This window comes from Chiloscyllium punctatum, chromosome 6, assembly GCF_047496795.1.
Source record: "Chiloscyllium punctatum isolate Juve2018m chromosome 6, sChiPun1.3, whole genome shotgun sequence".
Lineage (NCBI taxonomy): Eukaryota > Metazoa > Chordata > Chondrichthyes > Orectolobiformes > Hemiscylliidae > Chiloscyllium > Chiloscyllium punctatum.
Window position 1 is genome coordinate 19,338,232 of NC_092744.1, and position 22,253 is coordinate 19,360,484.

Below are 22,253 nucleotides of genomic sequence, written 5' to 3' on the forward strand. Positions count from 1 at the left end.
GAATGGATCATTGTTGGAATTAAAAGAAGAAGTTTGCAGGGGGGGGTGGTGGAAGGGTAGGTCTATAATTCTACCAGCAGGTTCTGGAGATTCATTGTTTAATTCCTAATTCCCTGACTAGGCCAATTCACATATTGCCAGCAGCACATATTGTTAAAACAATATTACTTTTTCATTGATGTCTAGGTCAAGATTAGGTTTCAAAATTTGCAATCGATGTAACATTAAATGTATTTTAACTTTTGGTGAATTAACAGATTGATCAACCCCACCTAGGCTTGCCTTCCCGGGATTACTTTGAATGCACTGGTGCTTATAAGGAGGTATGTAGTTTTTTAAATTATGTTTCAAGTGGTTTTAAATCTTAAATATAGAGTATAACATGAATCATACATTAGGTTAGGGTGATGTTTGATAGAATAAATAAGAAGCAACTGTTTCCTTTGGCAAGAATTAAGATAATTGATCAATAATGAGATAAATTTAGAGAGATAAGAGGGGAATTTGCTTTGTGGTGTTTTGATTTGGAATGCAGTGCCTGAAAATGGTGGTGGGAACAGAGTTGGAGGTAATTTTACAAAGAAATTGGACTGTGTGTAATGCGGAAAAGAGAAGTAAAGTTCAATGAATGGGTTTGCATCTTGAAAGACTGGGCAGAGAGATGGTGGGCTGACTGGCCTCTTATGTTCTGTATTCCAAGAAGCTGGAATCAAACACACTTAACAGCCAGTATCGCAAACCGTATGTCACCACCTTGGTCTCACTGAGACCTAATTGTGTGGAGGCTAAGTCTTCAGACACATCAACCTTCTCAAGATTAGCTGATGAATTTTTCACTGAGAAAACTTAATAAAACAGTTGATGCCGTGTTTAGTTTTTGAAAGACTATGGACTTATATAAATTAGGAGCAGGAGTAGGCTATTCCATCCCTCAAAATTGCTTTGCCCTTCAAGAAGATCATGACTGATCTGTTCACTCCACAATCCCACTAATGCTGTAAACATTTGAATCCCTTGCTTTTGAAGAATCTATCCACCTCTACCTGAAAGAAAACGTTTCTCTTGCCTTTTGAGGACGAGAATGTCAGTATTAGAATTGCAGGTCTCTTAAGCGCCAACCTTAATGTATTTTTAACCAATCTGTTCAGACACATGACTGGGATAGGGGGGCTTCAACTCTGGCCTACTGGCCCAGAGGTACAATGGTCAACCTTAACAGCTTCTCTTATTTCTGTTTCTTATTGCCTTTGTGTGGAGTCGCAGAAAATGGGGGAGATACTAAATGAGTATTTTGCATCAGTATTGACTGTGGAAAAAGATATGGAAGATATAGACTGTTGGGAAATAGATGGTGACATCTTACAAAATATCCAGATTACAGAGGAGGAAGTGCTGGATGTCTTGGAATGCATAAAGGTGGATAAATCCCCAGGACCTGATCAGATGTAGCCTAGAACTCTGTGGGAAGCTAGGGAAGTGATTGCTGGGCATCTTGCTGAGATATTTGTATCATCGATAGTCACAGGTGAGGTGCCAGAAGACTGGAGGTTGGCAAACATGGAGCCACTGTTTAAGAAGGGTGGTATGGACAAGTCAGGGAACTATAGACCAGTGACACTGACCTCGGTGGTGGGCAAGTTATTGGAGGGAATCCTGAGGGACAGGATGTACATGTATTTGGAAAGGCAAGGACTGATTAGGGATAGTTAGCATGACTTTGTATGTGGGAAATCATGTCTCACAAACTTGATTGAGTTTTTTGAAGAAGTAACAAATAAGATTGATGCGGGCAGAGCAGTAGATGTGAGCTATATGGACATCAGTAAGACGTTCGACAAGGTTCCCCATGGGAGACTGATTAGCAAGGTTAGATCTCATGGAATACAGGGAGAACTACCCATTTGGATACAGAACTGGCTCAAAGGTAGAAGACAGAGGGTGGTGGTGGAGGGTTGTTTTTCAGACTGGAGGCCTGTGACCAATGGAGTTCCACAAGGATCGATGCTGGGTCCTCGGCTTTTTGTCATTTACATAAATGATTTGGATGCGAGCATAAGAGGTACACTTAGTAAGTTTGCAGATGACACCAAAATTGGAGCTGTAGTGGACAGCGAAGAGGATTACCTCAGATTACAACAGGATCTGGGCCAGATGGGCCAATGGGCTGAGAAGTGGCAGATGGAGTTTAATTCAGATAAATGCGAGGTGCTGCATTTTTGGAAAGCAAATCTTAGCAGGACATATACACTTAGTAGTAAGGTCCTCGGGAGAGTTGCTGAACAAAGAGACCTTGGAGTGCAGGTTCATAGCTCCTTGAAAGTGGAGTTGCAGGTAGATAGGATAGTGAAGAAGGTGTTTGGTATGCTTTCCTTTATTGGTAAGAGTATTGAGTACAGGAGTCGGGAGGTCATATGGCGGCTGTGCAGGACATTGGTTAGGCCACTGTCGGAATAGTGCATGCATTTCTGGTCTCCTTCCTATTGGAAAAATGTTGTGAAACTTGAAAGGGTTCAGAAAAGATTTACAAGGATGTTGCCAAGGTTGGAGGATTTGAGCTATAGGGAGAGGCTGAACAGGATGGGGCTGCTTTCCCTGCAGCGTCGGAGGCTGAGGGGTGACCTAATAGAGGTTTACAAAATTGAGGGGCATGGATAGGGTAAATAGGCAAAGTCTTTTCCCTGGGGTCAGGGAGTTGAGAACTAGAGGGCATAGGTTTAAGGTGAGAGAGGAAAGACATAAAAGGAACCTAAGGAGCAACGTTTTCATACAGAGGAAGTGGTGGAGGCTGGTACAATTGCAACATTCAAGAGGCATTTAGATGGGGATATGAATAGGAAGGGTTTGGAGGGATATAGGCCGGGTGCCAGCAGGTGGGACTGGACTGGGTTATGATATCTGGTCGGCATGAACGGGTTGGACTGAAGGGTCTGTTTTTGTGCTGTACATCTCTACGACTCTATCTGGAGGCTGCAGACAGCAATAGGTTGGCAGTTGGAGTGTAGTGTGCAAAAATGTGAGATTGTTCTTGCCAAAATGAACAATGACTGCAGAATTGTAAAGTGGAGAGGTATTGTAGTGCTTGAGTCACTAAAAGCTAGCATGCAAGTGCAGCAAATTATCAGGAAGGCTGCTGGAATTCAACCCTTTATTACAACTGAATTGTACATAAAAGTAGGATGTTAAGCTTTAGTTATACAAGGGCTTTGGTGAGAAAATATCTGGTGCACTGTTTGCAGATTTGGTCTCCTTTCAGGAAGTATATAAGTACATGGATTTGGATGTTGTTTACCAGATTGATACTATGAATGAGCAGAATGTCTTATGAGCAAGGATTGGACAGACTGGGATTGTTTAGAAGAGTGAGGGGTGAATTGATTGAAGAATGTAAGATCATAGAAGATGTTGACAATTGGGATCTAGAATGGATGTTTCCTTCTGTGGTTAAGACCAGAGCTAAGGGACATGATTTAAAAGATATAGTCTAAGTTTTAGGACAAAGGTGAGGAAAATAATTTTCCCAGGTGGTTTTGCAACTTTGTAGATTTTTCCCTTTGAAGGCAGAGGAAGGGGGGCAGGGGGGAGTGGTTGGGGCAATCATTAATTTTTCTTGAAGTGGGGTGGATACATTCTTGTTGGGCAGGGAAATCAAGGGTTAGTTGGGAATGGAACATTCATGACATGAACAGATCAACAGTGATCTGATTGAATGGCAGTGCAAGCTCGTGGAGCCAAATGCCTCAGTGTGCTCCTAGTTTATGTTCCCACTCTATCTAGTGGGCTGGGATGAAAGGAGAATGCAGGGTGTGGTGGTGGAAAGCTTGTGATGAAAAGGAAGCAACACCCATTGCTCAGCCTCCAGTGTACCAGGATTCAGCTTCCCTGCTGTAGGTAAAATCCAGTGGTGGTGGAGGATGTCCTATTACTTAGCTGCTTCTGGGTCTCAGTTGGCCCAGAAGTGAGAGATCCCTGCTGTTAATATCACTGTGGGGACAGGGAATGGTGAGTAGGCAATAGGGATAGCATTTGTGTTATGGCACCCCTACCTTTATCTCTCAACTAATCTACCTCCTCTTCCACCCTTTGCTGGGTGGGGTGGGCAGTTACTGTAAAACTCTGGTCAACATTTTCAATGTTTAGTCTCATCAAGCCAACTTCTGCTCCAAGCTATAGCTGTTAAATTTGGAACCAACTTTGATTTTAAAAAAAAGGCACAGACTTACCAGATGGATCTTTATTCCTTGAAACTAAGTTGACAGTCTTTGTTGATCACAAGCCTGTGAATCCGTTTTAATGAATGCAATTACTGGAGATCATTTGTTCTCTTTTTGCAGATGTTAGGATGTTTGGGCTTTAAACTCAGCAAGGTTATAGATTGTGAATGTGGCCGGTATTACACATTGATATGGGTTTTATTACTGGGAAAGCATTTAATTTAATAATACCACAGTAAGTTCAGTATGTAACCTCAGGCCATCAAAAGCAATGAGTGTCTGTAGAGATTCTGAAATGTTTATTTAGTAAATCCATTGACTATGTTAAAATATCAATGGCCAACAATTTCAGCCAGATTTCATACTTTTCTAAAACAAATACAGAAAATTGTGGAGAAATTCAGCAGGTCTGGCAGTATCCTTTGGAGAGAGAAACAGAGTTAACAATTCGAGTCCAGCATGACTCTTTTTCATAACTTCTTAATCATTTGCAAATTGTAACCTTATGGACATAGAATAGGCTACTCTTGCTCCAATTTTGTATGTTTGTTGGAATTATTTTAACTTCTCACGCACATATGTCCAATATCTAACTCCCCACTCCCTATGTGTCTCAAAGATGCTGATTCAATTCAGTAACTTTCCATAGGGAGCAACAGTCATTCCCTCTCTCCGAAAAGTGGGCCTCTTCATTTGGGGATCCAGAAAGAGTTGCATGGAATTTCCATCACATCCTATTCAGTAAAAATGCTTAGTGCCGATGTTCATGCTTCACAAATATCCCCATCCTCAGCAATAGAAGGCACCGCTCAAAAGTTTAAAAGACAAGGCTGATGTATTTGTCTACCTTCAACCAGCATGCCGAGGAGATCTCAACCTCCCCAGCAATCCCAGTCTTCAGCTAATTTGACTTGCTTCACATGATGTCAAGAAATGTCTGGAGATACTGGGTACTCAAATGCTATAGTCCAGTTAACATCCTGGCAATGGTACTGAAGACTGAATAGTACTTTCTGTGTGGAGTGTGTACATTCTCCACATGTCAATGTGACTTTCCTCTGGGTGCTCCAGTTTTCTCCCCACTCCAAAGCTGTGCACGTTTGGTGGATTGGCCATGCTAAATTGCCCATGTTGTCTAGGGGTGTGCAGTTTAGGTGGATTAGTCACAGTAAAAATCATATGCAGTGTTACAGAAATGGGGTGGGAGCTGGGTCTGGATGGGATGCTCCTTCCAAGAGGATCGGTACATACTCAAAGGGACAAATTGCCTCTTTCTACACTGACGGGATTCTATGATTCTATGACTTTTGCATTACAAACTAGCTACACCCATATATAAACATTTCCAGTAAAGCCACAACATTGGCATCTGCATTAGCAATATGGAAAAATATTCAGGTATTCCTCTGTGCAAAAAGAATGATAAATCCAACTCAGTCAATTACCAGCCCACAGTCTACTCTCAATGATAACTAAAGTGCTGGAAGGCATTGTCGATTATGTTATCAATCACCAATGAAAATTATTCTGTGCGGACCTCTGAGGTCCATGTTTGGCGGCAACTTCTGAAACTGGATGTCAGTGCTCCAAATGCTGTCATTGTGCCAGTCACCATGCCCAGGCCCTCAGAGCAGTTGCAGATTAGAAGAAACATTGCTTAATAGCAGCATTTACAATGTAATAACCTGCTCATTGTGGCTGAGTCTGGGCTCTCCCAGAACCATTCAGTTGCTGGCCTCAATACAGCTTTAAGCCAAACATGGAGGAAAGAGCCGAATTTCAGATGTGAGGTGAGAGTGGCTGTTTTGGTTATTGAGGCACTATGTATCTGCATATGGTAAAGGATCCTAGCAGAACTGGAGACAATGAGAATCAGGGTGAATATTTCCCACTGGTTGGAGTCATACCTAGCACAAAGTAAGATGAGTATGATTGTTGGACATTAGTCATCTCAGGTCAGAATCGAGAATTGAAGGAACACCTCAGGCTACTATCTTTGACCTAAACATCTTCATCTGCTGGATCAATAATCTTCCCTCCATCACAAATTCAGAAGAGGGGCTGATGATTGCTCAATGTTCAACATCTCTTCAAATACTGAAACAAGCTGTGTCAACAGGAGACCTGGACAACACCCAGACTTGAGAAAATAAATGGCAAGTACCATTCATGCTATCATGTGGGGCAGTGACCATCTCCAATAACAGAGAATTAGCAATATTCTTCAAATTCAGTGGCATTGCTATTGCTGAATACCAAATGTCAACTTCCTACCATTACTTAGAAACTGAACTCTTTTGTGGCTCGAAAAGCAGATCAAATGTGAGCAATCTTTAAACAAGTAACTCACTTCCTTTCTCCCCTGTGTCTGTCCACTGTCTACAAGGCATATGTCAGAAGTGTGATGGATTACCCCCATTGTGTCTGGATGTGCCTGCTCTAACAACGTCCAAGAAGCTTGACTTCAAATGGGACAAAACAGCTTGGTTTTGTACCCTATTCACTACCTTCACCATTCCCTCCCTTCACCACTTGTGTCATTTATAAGTGGACTGCCGTAACTCACTCAGGGTCCTCTGATAGCACCTTCCAATCCCATCACCTCTAGCACTTAGGAGAACAAGAGCAGCTGATGCATGGCAACACCACTACCTTTTGAGTTTACCTATAATGCACTCACGATCCTAGATCTATCTCAACAGTCTTTAACAGATACTGGGTCAAAATCCTGGAAATCCCTTCCTAACAGCTCTGTGGGTTGTCCCCACACCTGAAAGAGTGCAGCAATTCAAGAAGGCAGCATACAACCACCTTCCCCAGGGCAATTATGGATCTGCAATAAATGCTGACCTAACCAGCAATGCCCCCATCCATGAATAACTAAAACAATAATTCATTTTGTCTCGTCACCATGTTCTTCTTCAGCTGTAGAATACTCGCGGATGCCCGTTTTCTTTTCTCATGTTTAGTTTTTTTGTTCCTCTTTGCTTTTCGATTATTTTCTTACTTCTTTCTCTCATATTTATCATCAACTTTTTTGTCATCTTTATTCATAATGTATACCTTCTAAGTTTCAGCCTTGCGTTTGCAACTTTATTTATCAATGGTGTCTCATTTTTGGCCAGTTTTCTTTTTAACTGGATGATTCTACAATCTATTGATTTTCCCTTTTACAAATATTCCCTACTATTCTTTCATCCCTCTGTATGTCACTATTTGTTTTGTTGTGCAGCTTATCCTCCAGTGTAAATCCAGTCTGTCAACATGAAGTTGGTCATCAACACTATCATATAGCACCATGTACTGGAGAGTATTGGAGGTGGGAGATATCTCCATTTGAAACATTTCTTTCTTTGTTATTGTAATAACGCTGCTAAGCTAAATAAGATAAAGGCAGTGATACATCTGTAAAGTAGCAAACCAGAAAATGTACAAACACATGGTAATTTTTCCGACAGTAGCTTCAGGACTTTAAATGACGGTCACCTTTGATCCCAATAAAAGCTGATAATGGGTTACATAGATGCACTTTCCAGCTGTACTTGTGAACAAGTTCATCCTTGGTATTGAAGCTACCAAGGCAATTAAGACAGTTGTTTCACTGTGGCAGAGTTCATATTATGAGTGTCCACAAGTTGAAAATGAGGTGGCTAGGAAAGTGAAATCCTTAGATTAGATTAGATTGCGTACAGTGTGGAAACAGGCCCTTCGGCCCAACAAGTCCACATCGACCCGCCGAAGCGCAACCCACCCATACCCCTACATTTATCCCCTACCTAACACTACGGGCAATTTAGCATGGCCAATTCACCTGACCTGCACATCTTTGGACTGTGGGAGGAAACCGGAGCACCCGGAGAAAACTCACGCAGACACGGGGAGAATGTGCAAACTCCACACAGTCAGTCGCCTGAGCGGTAATTGAACCCGGGGGTCAGGCGCTGTGAGGCAGCAGTGCTAATCACCGTGAACACAGATGGGATTTCTTGACCCAAGGTTAAAGCAAATTGGGGTGTACGTAACCTGTGCATAATAATACAAGAAATAAGAACAAGATTAGGACGTATGGTACCTCGGGTCTGCTCCACCATTCAGTACGATAGTCATTCGGCAGTACAGAGCATGAGTATTGCTGAAAAAAAAGTTCTATTGAAGCTTTTTGTCTTGCAGTCATCAGAACAATTTTGTAAGAAAAGATACTGTGAAGGGATTTAACAATTGAGAGGAAGTGCTCATTAGTTGGCAAGTGTATTCTGACTGGCAGAAGCATTGCCATGGAAAATGCATCAGTTAGTGATGACTGACAGCTAACTCACAAATCTTGTTTAAATTCTGTAGAAGGCAGAATGACTCTGGTTCTGATTCCATGACAAATGAATTGGAAAATGGTTGTCACCTATTTTGTTACATGTATACAGGCACAGTGTGTGTACATGTTCTTTCTGTCTACAAAGGAGCCTATTTATTAATATATGTATCTTCCAGTATGTGTAAGTGTGCCATACTGTGATCCTAGTTGAGTTGAAAAATGTGGTGCTGGAAAAACACAGCAGGCCAGGCAGCATCTGAGGAGTAGGAGAATCGACGTTTCGGGCATAAGCCCTTCTTCAAGAATCTCCTGTTCCTCGGATGCTGCCTGGCCTGCTGTGTTTTTCCAGCACCACATTTTTCAACTCTGGTACTCCAGCATCTGCAGTCCTCACTTTCTCCCTGTGATCCTAGTTGACAACTGTAAGTTGATTCTCAGCATAATTCTTCGTGCACTCAGCATAATGTAGCAGATGGTGGACCATTGCAAAATCATATCAAATATTGGACATGGTGTTGCAAGTTTTGCAAGTGCTAGCTAGGTGAGTATAGTCAGTACCTGACTTGTTGCAAACAGCCAAAGTGATATGCTGTTTCACATGTTCTGCTGCTCCTTTGAACATATGGTCTGGATGCCTAACATCACACAGGCTTTTGAAAATCATGATGCTCGTCATTTTATAATTTGATTGGCAGCTCAAGATGTTTGTTTTTAAGAGAATTTAAATGGAGTTATATTTAATAAATGAGTTTTTATAAATGGAGGGTGTGTGTTATGAAACAATGCATTGTTAAAGGACAATTAAGAAGTTATCTCATCATGTGTCCTAAATCTTACCAGTGCTAGGTACAGGGTGAGTTGGCATTGTTGGTATAAAGGACTAAAAGATGCAGTTGTTAATCTGTTAATATTGTCTGAGTTGCTAATAAATTAGCATAAGGGCCATGGTTACTGGTTATAGGTGTGTAGGTTGGCGTGAAAGTTTGAGTTGCTACGTGGATGGGTACACAGGCATCAAGTAGAGGGGCCAAGCGAGCTGAGTGGAGAGAAAAAGGTGACATTGCTTGGCATAAATGGAGCACATGCAGCATGAAGAACAAATGAGGAGATGGGAGGGCTGAGTTTTTATTTACAGTTTTGGCTTTTTTGCTATATACATGGCCAGGTGCACCAAGGCAGGCCTTCCACCCAGTCCACCACCTCAAATAGAAGCTACTGCACTATTTGCAGTCCAACTTCCATAGTTTCTGAATAACCTGGATCAACTCCCCTTCCACTAAACCATAGCCCCCTTCACTCCTACTAGCCCCAACTGAAAACCCCAACTTCTGGGGCACTTTTTACCAGATCATGTTTGCTGAGCTATGAATTGTCCTGACTCTGTTCTTTCAACCTGTTAGTGAAAATTCTGGCCTTAGCTCTTCATTGATTACCTGCTCAAGTTCTGACTTAGAGCAGCAAGTGCTCCCAACTGAGCTAAACTGTTCCCTAAATAAAGTTAGTGATATTGGAATATAGTTCAGAAAGTCAAATCTGATGTTGCCCTAAAAGGGACCCCTGCCTTTGACCACTAATTAAAAACCAAGCTTAATTTTCTTTTATATTGGGGAGAAAATGAATAATTTTGTTGAGTAAAGACTTCATAGCCACGGATAAACCTTGCAGTTATGTCATAGAACTGCTCCTCACTAGGCGTAAATAGCACAGTGTGGGCAGAATTGAAAAAGGTAAAAGAAATTGCAGAGAAGCATATGAGATAGACCAATTAGCATTAAGTGATAGAGTTTTTGGGGTAGGCTTTCAGTAATGTAGCAGTAAGATTAGAGCCTGGAATATCATGTATTGAAGAATTTAGTTTTAACCTGTTATGTTATAAGGAAGCCTGAGAGTGAAGACAGCTCTTGACCTTTCCTTCTCCTGAACCAGTCTGTCTTGAACCCAAACTGATGGATGTGAGTGTAAAACCACACAGCAAAAGCACTTTCATTTGCAGATTTCTTTTTTCCAAGTTCAACATTTCTCTTGAAACAACTGTACCCTGATGGATAGTGAAGGGAAAAGGTGACATCATTGTAAGTTGGGTCGTAGTTTATATGGTCTCAGCAGCTTTTCTTTCTTCATCTATGAAGATACCTCCACACGATGAGAAGTGACACTTCCCAGCTGGGCTTGACCCAAGTGCACCTGTTCAGTTGTTTCATCTTGGTTCCACGACACTAGTCAAAGATGTGCAGGCAACCAAACCCACTAGAGAAATGGACAGGTTGACCATTTGCCTTGTTATCGTGAAACTTGCCGCATGCTTCGTCAGGGATGCCTGAGCATAGATCAGTTGTGCTTATACTTCAGTCACGTAGGAGTCATTGATACTGTCGCACTGTTTGAAATCTTAAGAGGGCAATAGAAAAATATTTTGCATTTATACAGCACTTATCACAAAACACAGAATATCCTAAAGCATTTTCCAAACACTGGTGTATTGTTGCAATTGAAATCACTGTTGTGGTACAGGTAGATAAACACCACTACAGAACAGCCTCAATTATCCGAACCAAGTTGGGCAGGGAGTATTTTGTTCGGATAACTGATTGTTCAGATAGCTGATCTGATCACAAACAAAGGAAGCATTTACAGAACCTTGAGATATTGTTCCAACAATCTGGAATTCGGATAATTGATGTTTGGATAACTGAGGTTATTCTGTATTGCAAATGTAACTGTATCATTTATTTGGCGGGTGGGGAGAAGATGGAGAGACAAAAAAGATAATTATAGTCCAGTCAGCCTAATATCAGTAATGGAAAAATGTTGCAGTGTATTATAAAAGGTGTGACAACAAAACATTTAGAAAGCATTCGCAGAATTGAACAAATCCACTGAGTTTTTTTGAGGATGTAACTTGTAAAATAGGTAAAAGAAAACCAGTGGATGTGATGGATGTGGAGTGTCAAAAGAGGTTTAATAAAATCCCACATAAGAGGTTAGTGGCCAAACTTAAAGGACATGAGATTAGGGATAGTACATTGGCATGGATTGAAAATTGGTTGAGACAGCAAACAGAGAGGGAATAAAGTGGTCTTTTTGCAGGAGATAGTTAGTGACTAGTGGGTACTCAAGAATCAGTACTTGAGCTCCAGCTATTCACAGTGTATGTAACAAACCTGGATAAAGGAATCAAATACAACATTTCCAAGTTTGGGCAAGATAGTAAGTTGTAAGGAGAATGCAATGAGGCTTCAAGGTGGTTTTGACAAGTTGAGTGAGTGGAAAAACACATGACAGATGCAATACATTGTGGTTAAATATGAAGTTACACAGTTCACTGTGAAGAATATTATATCAAATAGTGATATTTGTGAAATATGAATGTACAAGGCAATCTGGGTGTCCTTGTACACTAATCAATGAAAGCAAACAGGCAAATATAACATGCAATTAGGAGAACAAATGGCATTTTGAACTGTTTTATTGCCAGTGGATTTGAGTAGGAATGTCTTGCTGCAGTTATGCAGGACTTCAGTGAGACCACACCTGGAATAATATTACATTCCATTTTGGTCTCCTTATCTAAAAAAGAAACATCCACTGTGGACAGAGTGCAATATCAGATTATCTACTGTGGTAGGAAGTAGAATCCCCTGAAGTAACATTGGTTCGACTGTGACTATATTCACTGGAGTTTAACAGGATGTGAGGGGATCTGAACAGATAAAGTTCTATAAGAGCTGGACAGACTAGATGCAACAAAGGAAGTTTTCCCTAGTTGAGGAGTCTATAACCAGGGATCACAATCCCAGGACATGAAATGGTCCTTTTAGGACTGAGGTGAGGAAAATGTTCTCACTCAAAGACTAGTGAACCAATGGAAGTCTCAACCACAGAAGACTGTGGAGGCCAAGTTGCTGACTATATTCAAGAAGAGTTTGGTACATTTTTAGATATTAAAGGTTTTAAGGGATGTAGGGAGAAAGCAGGAACATGGCATTGAGGTAAAGGATCAGCCATAATTATATTGAATGACAGAGCAGGCTTGAAGGGCCGAATAGCCCACTCCTGCTCCAAGTTTCTATCTTTCAATTTGTCAGTTAAAACACAATACATTCCCCAAATAACTGTGTAACTGCGGATAATAATCTGTTTCAGTGATTTGGTTGGCTGATAATTGTTGGACATACCTTCTACTCTTCTTCAAACCATGGCATGGGATATTTTGTGTTCAGAGTTGAAGAGTGTGGTGCTGGAAAAGCACAGCCGATCAAGCAGCATCCGAGGACTAGAAGAATCGATGTTTTAAGCATAAGCTCTTCATCAGAATCCTGATGAAAAGCTTATGCTAGCAACATCGATTATTTTGTTCCTCAGATGCTGCCTGACTGGTTGTGGTTTTCCAGCACCACACTCTTTTACTCTGATTTCCAGCATCTGCAGTGCTCACTTTCTCCATATTTTACATTCACCTGAGAGGACAGATAGAAACAGAGATCAACATTTGGCACCTCCAGCAATGCAGCACTCCCTCAGTGCTACAGTAGGGCGTCAGTCTATATTACATGTTCATCATTTTGCAGTCAGAGACGAACAACCTTCTGCAGTACTCAGAGGGAATGGTCCATGTTCTTTCTTTTCTGTGCTTTTTGCTATCTGAAACCATATAGGCACCTGATTCAGTGCCTGTTGAGGTTATTTAATCTTTCAAATGATATGGTTCCTAGAGAAAGTTAAGCTATTTTTTTTAGTAATAATGCTGCTAATAATTGACTCTGTTTCCTCTTATCACTAAGTTTTTTTGCTGATGATAATGCTCAGTAATTAGGATGCATAAGTTCATAGGCAGTGCAGATATTTGCTAATTTTGAAGTGGTCCTTCATTCTTTGATTGTTGACAGGCAGCAACAACCACGATGGTAAGCATGGTGTCGTATTCTAAAAAAGCAGGTCCAGGGAACAATTCCATAGGTCTCTCTTTTTGAAGGGGTCTTGCATTTTCTCTACAGCATCATCCCTAGAGTGTAAATTATCTTATGACTTCAAAGATTCCATGTTCGCTTTTAGCCAAGGCTACTACCTTTCCAAGTGCAGTCTTTTCCAATACGTAAGACATGTAATTGGGACTCCAGATGTGTCCAATTTTCCAGCAAAACAAATGAGCAACAGACACAGTAAGTATTGGACTGTCTTCTCAAAACTCATATATGCAGCTCTTGTGCAGATGAACTTTAAGCTATCTCATTGACATGGTCAGATGAAAAGCAGGTTTGTGAACATTTTTTTGATCACTGTGGCTGAATTTGCTTCCTTGGCTAGTCGATGGTGGTAAACCTTAAGTGGATATTCACAAGTGAATTTTATTTACCAATATGTAAAACATTCTGAACCAAGTTAGTATATAATGTCACCATAGCCACATCTGCTGCTAGTTAGCTGTTTCCATTGGATCACATTATTCGAATCTGAGTGTGTTTGAGGTTGTTTTGTTTCAAACTATCTGAAATGATGTGGTTTTAGAGTTACGAGCAGAAATAGAGAGACTAAGTCATAAAGTCTATTTCCACTCAGGAGTCTGTTTCACAATTTAGTTAGGTCATCACAAATATATCTCCCTGTCTTGATTCCCTGACACTTAAAGCTTCTCCTTAATAAAAAAGTTCAGCTTAGAAGGTATATGGATTCAGCAAGCAATGACTTTAGAAGGCAAATTGCCACCAGAAGGGAAAAAAATTGAAAGAAGCAGTCTTGGACGATATTCATAACCCATTGTCGATGAAAAAGGCACACATAAAGGAGTTTGTGCATAAATTGTTTGGTCAGGACCTGGAATTCCATCCCTATCAGGATTGTGGCTCTCCCTATAGTGCATGGAATTGAGCAGTTCAATAAGGTATCTTGCTATCACCTTCTCAAAGGCAAGTAGAGACAGGCAATAAAACCTAGCCCAGCCAGCAACATCCTATGAGTGGATTAACAGTAAGACTGCCAATCTCTGCATTGCTCCCCTTGGCAATGCCCTGGCCAATCAAGAGCCTAGCTCCAAGTTCTGAGGTTAATCAGCAAATTATTATTGACAGTTATTGCATCCAATTGGATCACCATACTAACCACGGTCCAACCGATCAGCACTCTCTTCTCATGCTATTTAAATTAATATTTCTTTTCAAAGCTTTGTTTCTTGCATCTTAGTCATGATGCATGCAAGATGAAAAGCTTTGCATTTTTCTCTTTTTAACAAAGTTCAAGTTCTGTATTTCCAAGGAATGATGTGATACAATCAGAACTTAACTGATCTTCTTATTACAACAACTACCTCCACATGAAGCTCCTTCTACTGGCCTTGTCTCACCTTGTCAATATGCCCTTCTATTTCTTTCTCTCACAAGAATCAGAAGTACAGTATCAACATTTTTACATGACACCAATCTAAGGGGTACTGGTTATTACTGAGGAAGGCAGCAATAAAATCTAAGACCTTAATACATTTGCTGAATGAGTAAGTATATGTTCAATAATAAATGCTGCATTTTGACAGAATAGATGGAGTAAGATGCACATGGCTTGCAAAATAAAATGGTGTGGAAGTGTAAAGGATTGTGGGATACAGATTTTCCTATTATTAAAATCAGCACTGATTAATAAAGAGATAAGAATTGCAAACAAAGCAAAAGAGCTTTTGTTTAAGTCTTGAGTGGGATGGGAACATCACTGTCATGTTCAATATTTGTTGCCCATTCCTGATTGCCTTTAAACTGGCTCTTCAGAGATTTTCAGAAGGTAGTTTAGAGTCAACCATATTGTTATAGTTCTGGAGTCAAATGTTGATCAAACCCAGGTAAGGATGGCAGATTTCCTTCCCTAAAGATCAAGAGTGAACTAGATGGGGTTTTAGGACAATGGACACCTTTAGACTAGCTTCCAATTTCAGATTTTTTACTGAATTCAAATTTCACCTCTTCAAAAAGGTGGAAATGATTCCCTGAAGATAAGATTTCAGAACTAGAGAAGATTAGTCAAAACTTATGTCAAATCCTGCTTGCACCACACTGTACAATTCTGGTTTCCACATCATGAAAGGAATATAGAGGCATTGGGAAGGTGTTAAAGATATAGCAGGATGATATCAGAACTGAAGGGTCATAGCTTTAAATAGAGATCTGCTCTCCTTGGGGTCCTTTTTGCCTGAAAAATAAGACTGCAAAATTATACTACTGGCTATTTTAACAAAACTGGTGGGAAGCTAGATTTTTTTTTCCAAGACAATTATGTATCCATTTATTTATTTCCCTACAGACATGTCAAGCTTACTCGATGTTTATGAGAAATGTGGCTACATTGGTTCGTAAGGACAAAGGATTAACCATAAATAGCTCCCAAATTGAAGATGATATGAATATGGTTCTGGAGTTCGAGAAGGAGTTAGCTAATGTAAGTCCTTTTATCTTTTTACTGCCCCTTATGTGCTTCCTCACATATACAGATAAGATATGGTGAGTTGATTTCACTCCATGGTACTGAAAATAACTGGACTATACAGAACCAAAATCCTGCGTTTCTGACTGAAAAAGACAGTTATTTGAGGTTGTAGTGTTGTTATCAGTCATAAAATCCAAGCTTGGAAAGAGGAAACTGAGTTTTGACTTGTGATCCTTGGCTCAGAATTTTGTTTTATTATTCTATGGAGTATGGGCTTTACTGCCTGGGCCACGAAGGGGAAACAACTTTTTACATCTATCCTGCCAAGCTCCCTGTGTTTCATTAAAGTGTCCTCTCATTCTTCTAAACTTCAAAGAGTTCAAGCCCACATACTCAACATCTCCTTATAAGAAAATCACTCTGTTCATGGGATCAACATAGTAAGCCTTCTCTGGGCAGCCTTCAATGCGAGTATGTCTTTCCTCTGATGAAGGAACCAAAAATGATCACAATATTCCAGCTGTGATCTGACTATGCATTATATATTTTTAGCAAGACCTCCCTAGTTTTGAACTCTGTTCCCTTTGAAATAAAGATCAACATTTCATTTGCCTTCCCTATTACCCATTGAACATAATGTTAGCATTTTGTGTTTTATGTACTATAATATGTCAACCCCTCTTTTCCATAGCTTTCTGCACTTTTCCATCAATTAAATAATAGTCAGCTCTTCTATTCTTTTTATACTAATTTTCCCATAGTACATTCTGTTTGCCTAGTTTATTTTTAACCCATCAATTAACTTTTCTATATTCGCTCTGTCCACTAACCTTGCAAACATGCATTCACTTCTATCATCCGTGTCATTAATAAATATTATAAGTAATTATGGACCTGGTATTGATTCCAATGGCACTCCAGTTGTAGGTTGCCATCAGGAAAATGTCAGTACTACAAGTGTTGTCTGTCAGATGAAATACTAAACTGTGCTCCCAATACCACCACATGCCCCCCCATACCCCAACACCAATCCTCACGACTATACTCTGCCTTCTCAGAAAGATGTAATGGATTCTATAGCATTACTTTCAAGAAGTATGGGCAGCACGGTGGCTCAGTGGTTAACATTGCTGCCTCATAGTGCTGGGTTCGATTCCAGCCTCAGGCAACTGTCTGTTAAGAGCTTGCATGCTCTACCTGTGTCTGCTTGGGTTTCGTCTGGGTGCTTTGGTTTCCTACCACAATCCAAACATGTATAGGCTAGGTGACTTAGCCATGCTAAATGCCTACAGAGATGTGAAGAATAGATGCATTAATCAGGAGTAAATGTACAGCAATAGGATAGGGGAATGGGTTTGGGTGGGTTACTCTTCGGAGGTTTGCTGAGGACTTGTTGGGCTAAAGGGCCTGTTTCCACACTGTAGGGATTCAATGATGATGTGTTGGGGAGTTCCTTCTAGCATCCTGACTAATATTATCCAGCAATTAACATTACTCAAATGCAATAATCTTCTTGGAGGATTCTGCTGTGTGCAATATGTCTTCCTACCTTAACACAGAAAACACAATTCAACAGTACTTTAATTTTACTGTCTCCTGGGATGTGGGTGTTGCGGCCAGGCTAGCATTTGTTGTCCATTCCTAATTATCACTGAGCTGAGTGTCTTGCTGGGCCACTTCAGAGTCAACCACATTGCTGTAGGCTTGGAGTCACACATGGACCAGACCAGGTAAGAATAGCAGCCTTCCCTTAAAGAGATTAGTGAACCTGGTGAGTTCTTTCAGCTGTCTATGATAGCATTGTGACTAAGATTAGTTTTCAATTCCAGGGGCAGTCAACTGACAGACCAGACAGAAGCCGACCCCACAGCCAGATTGTGCTGTGGATGGCCGGCGTTGCCAACTTGTAGGAAAAGTCCTGTCTTTGGTACCTGCTGACCAACTTGATTAGTTGGCAGCTCTATCACTCTAGGCTGTATCAATGATCGATAATGGGCACTGGTCAGTCTGCATGAAAAACCCTGACGTACTGTAGATCCTGGCTACCCCAAGAAGGTGAGCACCAGGAGTTTAGGGTGGGGAAGGTAACCTAGAGCCCAGAGAGTGGGTTGAGGAGGTCATGTTCTGTTGAGCAGGCCGTGTAGAAGGAAGAGGTCACAACCTCGATAAATACAGGACACCCACTCAAAATGAAGTGCCAACCTACTTTCCTGCCTTTGCTCATGTAGAACTTTTAAAGCAGCTTATGGACCTACGAGTTTTACAGAATGGAAGGAGGCCTTTCAGCCCATTCTGATCATCAAGTACCCATCCATTCTCATCACATTTTCCAGCATTTCAGCTTTCCATGCTATGACATTTTTAAGAGTTCATCTGTATTCTTCTTAAAACTGTGATGGTTCTGATGCCCACCACCTTTTCAGGCAGTGAGGTTTGGATACCCAACACTCTGTGGGTGAAAAATATCTTCCTTGAATAACATCTAAATTTCCAACCCCTTACCTGAAATCCATGCTGTCTGGTAACTGACCCTTTGACTAAGGGGCAAAGTTTCTTCTGATCCACCTTATCTATGCCCCTCGAATTTTGCATACCACAGTTAGAACCCCCTGCAGTTTTCTGTCCTCCAAGGAAAAAGTGCCAGCCTACTTAATCTGTCCTCAACATGCAGGCCCAGGCAACATCCTGGTGAATCTCTTCTTCACAATCTGTAATGCAGTCACACCCCTTGTGTAGTTCACCTGTGCCCTAAGTAATATGTACAGTTCCATGATAACCCCTTGTTCTTGTATTCAACTTGCCTCAAATAATAAAGGTAAGTCTCTCATATGCCTTATTAAGCACCTTATCCAATTTTTCCTGTTGTCTTCTTGGCTGTGTAGATATGCAGGGCAAGTTCCCCTAATCTTCATTGATCCTACTATTTAATGTATACTCCCTTTCCTCGTTAAATCTCCCAAAATGCATTACCTCACATGTACCTGGATTGAATTCCATTTGCTACACTCTGCCAGTCTGATCAAACTGTCTGCATCATCCTGTAGTCTAAGGCTTTCCTCCTCAATGTTTGCCACACCACTAAATGTTGTGTCTTCTGCAAACATACTGACCAAACCTCCTACATTCGTGTCTGGATTATTAACTTACATATTCAGGGCAAAGGACCCAGCAATGAGCTCTGTGATTGGCCACTGAACATGGGCTTCCAGTCACAAAAGCAACCTCTGCTTCCTGCAAACTGCTCTGGATCCCATGGGCTCTTACCTTTTTGACCATGCTGCCATGCGACCCATGGGAAAAGCCTTACTGATGTCCATGTAGACTGCATTAACTGCACTGCCCTCATCTACACAACTCGTCACCTCCCTGACAAAATCAATCAAACCTGTCAAACATGATCTCCCGCTGACAAAGCCATGCTTACTCTCCTTGACAGTTTCCTGATCCATTCCTACCACCCTTTTGAATAGTGGCACCACATTAGTACCTTACCCTCCTCTGGCACCTCTCCTCTGACCAGAGATCAGAAAATTAATGTCAGGGCCCCTGCAGTCGTCTTCCTTGTCTCCCACAGGATTATTGGATTCATTTCATCAGGGCCTGGGGTCCAATTGAACTTGAAGCCTGTGAAAGCTACTTATACCTTCTACCTTTCAATTGTAATTTGTATCTCATAGTCCTCCTCCCTAAATTCTGTACCTACACTTCCCTATAATGAGTAGAGATGCAAAGTACACTCTTATCCATTGTTGCCAAATAAGTACATTATCAGGATAAAATGGGATTCTAACAACTTTAGTTAATATTTAATTATTTTTTAGATGTGGGGTTAAGCAAGCCACCTAACTGTTTTGTGTGCCGTTACACCACACACACATCCAGTAGGGTCGTGTAATATCCAGCCATGATTTGTTTCAATCTAATAATACAGCGTGATTCCCATCAGTTACGATGTTCTCTACAATAAGGTAGCTTTGCAGAACACCTAAGTTCTGTCTGAATAAAAGACCATGAGCTTCCAGTTGCCTGTCACTTCAACGCATTACTTTATTCCCTGGTGAAAAGCTCGGTCTCAGGTTTGTTGCGGTGCTCCAGTGAAGCTAAGCCCAAGCTGGAAGAACAGCACCTCGTTTTCAACTTGGAAACTCTACAGCTTTCTGTATTCAATATTGAGTTCAACAATTTTACAGCTTGAGTTTCTTCCATGTCCTACCCCAACCCCCCCACACCAGGCCTTGTATCACATAGTTTGCTATTACACAAAACCCATTATTAGCCACTAACAATTCCCAGTAATAGCTATACATTCATCCTTGCCTGATTGACATCTGTTCCTTTGTCTGACCAATTGTTCTTCTCTCTTGTCGAGCTCTGTCTCCACTTATCATTTACTCCTTACCCCCTTCGCCCACCCTATCTTCTCCATAAAAAAGAAACATTTTCCTAGCTGCTACTGGTTTTGAGGAAGTGTCACTGGACCCGAAATATTAACTCTGATTTCTCTTCACAGATGCTGCCAAACCCGCTGAGCTTTTCCAGCGATTTGTTTTTGTTTCTGATTTCCAGCATCTGCAGTTCTTTCAGAATTGTTTTTTGTTGTTCTGGAGGGATCTGAACCCATGTCTGCAGGGCATTAACCTGGGCATCTGACTTACTTGCCTAGTGTTATTACCATTGCACCTCCACTGTCTCCTTAATTTTGTAGCTGATTTTAAAAAACTCTTTGGAGTGTTCTGAGTTTAAAGAAGGCTACATAAATTCAAGTTTTTCTTTCTCTATCCAGGCAAGTTGCCATTAAAGAGGAAGAGAGTTGCATTTGGCTTATGCTGCCCCTTTTAAGCCATAGAATCTCACTAACTATGGTTGGAAGGATAAATGTTACAGCTATCTCTGAACTGGCTTGTGTGCTATGTAAAGTTAATCCTTCAGTGTTGAGAATCAAAGCTTGTGTGGAACATTGGTGTGTCTCCAAGGTACTTGGAAATGTAAAACTGCCTGAAAGTCTGCTTTCGATAGAAAGGCAAAAGGAGAGAAATGGGCTGTTTGTGATCCATGTATTCTGCACACTTTTGTTTCAGCTTCACAGCTCCAAACTATAATAAGGAGCTTTCTAAACACACTTATCGCATGCAAGCTCTGTAATTCGTCCCACATTTCGTGGGCGTCCATTTGGCTCAAGGTCACAGAAAATAAAAGTAAGGAGAGAAGTACAACAGGTGCCTGTCTAACTATCAAGCATTTTACACTGACACACAATTTCAAAATTATACCCCTCTATGTTCATTCTGATGCTGAGTATTCGTACATTAATTGCTCTTTCATCAGGATTCTTTGGAGATAATATTAAATTGTTTTCTTTGTAACAGTCCTCATCATCAGTCTTGTGTTACTGGAATATATTACATTGCAGTGCCCCAGTGATTAAGCTTTGCATACATTTATTCAATTCAAATAACATTGCTCTGTCCATTTCTTTGGCACGCAGTTAATTAGTTTAAAATAAGTTTGCCAGTAAATTGTGTATCTCTAAATTTCACCGCCGGATCATTATTGGCAAGGTCCTCATCTCCTTTGGCCCTAAACTCCATAATTCCTGCACAAAACCTTTCCCTTTTGACTCATCCTCCTCCCCTAAGCTTGACAATTCTGTTGGTAAACACTGCCTGCATCATTTGCTTTTCTTTATCATCTGTACTAAAGTTACCTTTGTTTTAGCTGGCTGTCAAAAGTTCTTTCTGTATGAGTTGCTCTCTTTAGGATGTTTCGTTATGTGAAATATGCTGGAAAAATAAAATGGTTTTTGTTGTTAATGTCCCTTTTTAAACTGCCCATAGTGGAACTTGGCCTGGGGATGTTAAACATTGATGTAACAACACCAAAATTCCAAGTGTGCAAAAGCTATGCTTTAATTTTCTTCTTATCTAGTAATGCTAGGCTAACTTAGCAGATAACTTGCTTGCTTTATGAAAATCAGCAGACTGCATGTTCCGGAACAACTACAATCAGAATCCTACAAACAACTGGCTTTGATTGCTAGATTGTAAAGCAGTACTCGTGTTTTCCTGCATGTGGTGAACAGAACAATTCCAATCCTCTCCTACTCTGTGCAGTGGAGCAGTGAAGTGCAAACTGCAATTTAGCCAGGATTTTTTATTAACTTTAAACTTAGCTTGGAGGCAAGCATATTAAGTCCCGACTTCTGTGCCAACCCCACTGCCGACATAACTCATGATATCACTATATGAATCCAAAGATGTAGCCTTGGTAAAAGCAGGTTGCAGGGATTGGGAGGTGAGGTGGGGTGGGGAGGGGGGAGTGGTGTTGGTTTT

At 40.9% G+C, this 22,253-nt stretch overlaps 1 protein-coding gene across 4 annotated transcripts in view; it reads left to right on the forward strand.

Annotated features, from left to right (window-relative positions):
- The window catches only part of LOC140478754 (neprilysin-like), a 193,849-nt gene that overhangs the window by 97,277 nt on the left and 74,319 nt on the right, over positions 1-22,253 (forward strand). For all 4 annotated transcript variants that reach the window (XM_072572090.1, XM_072572091.1, XM_072572093.1 and 1 more), the window contains exons 8-9: positions 258-323; positions 15,802-15,936. In XM_072572090.1, the coding sequence (XP_072428191.1) occupies positions 258-323; positions 15,802-15,936 (201 nt within the window). The remainder of the gene's footprint in view (positions 1-257; positions 324-15,801; positions 15,937-22,253) is intronic.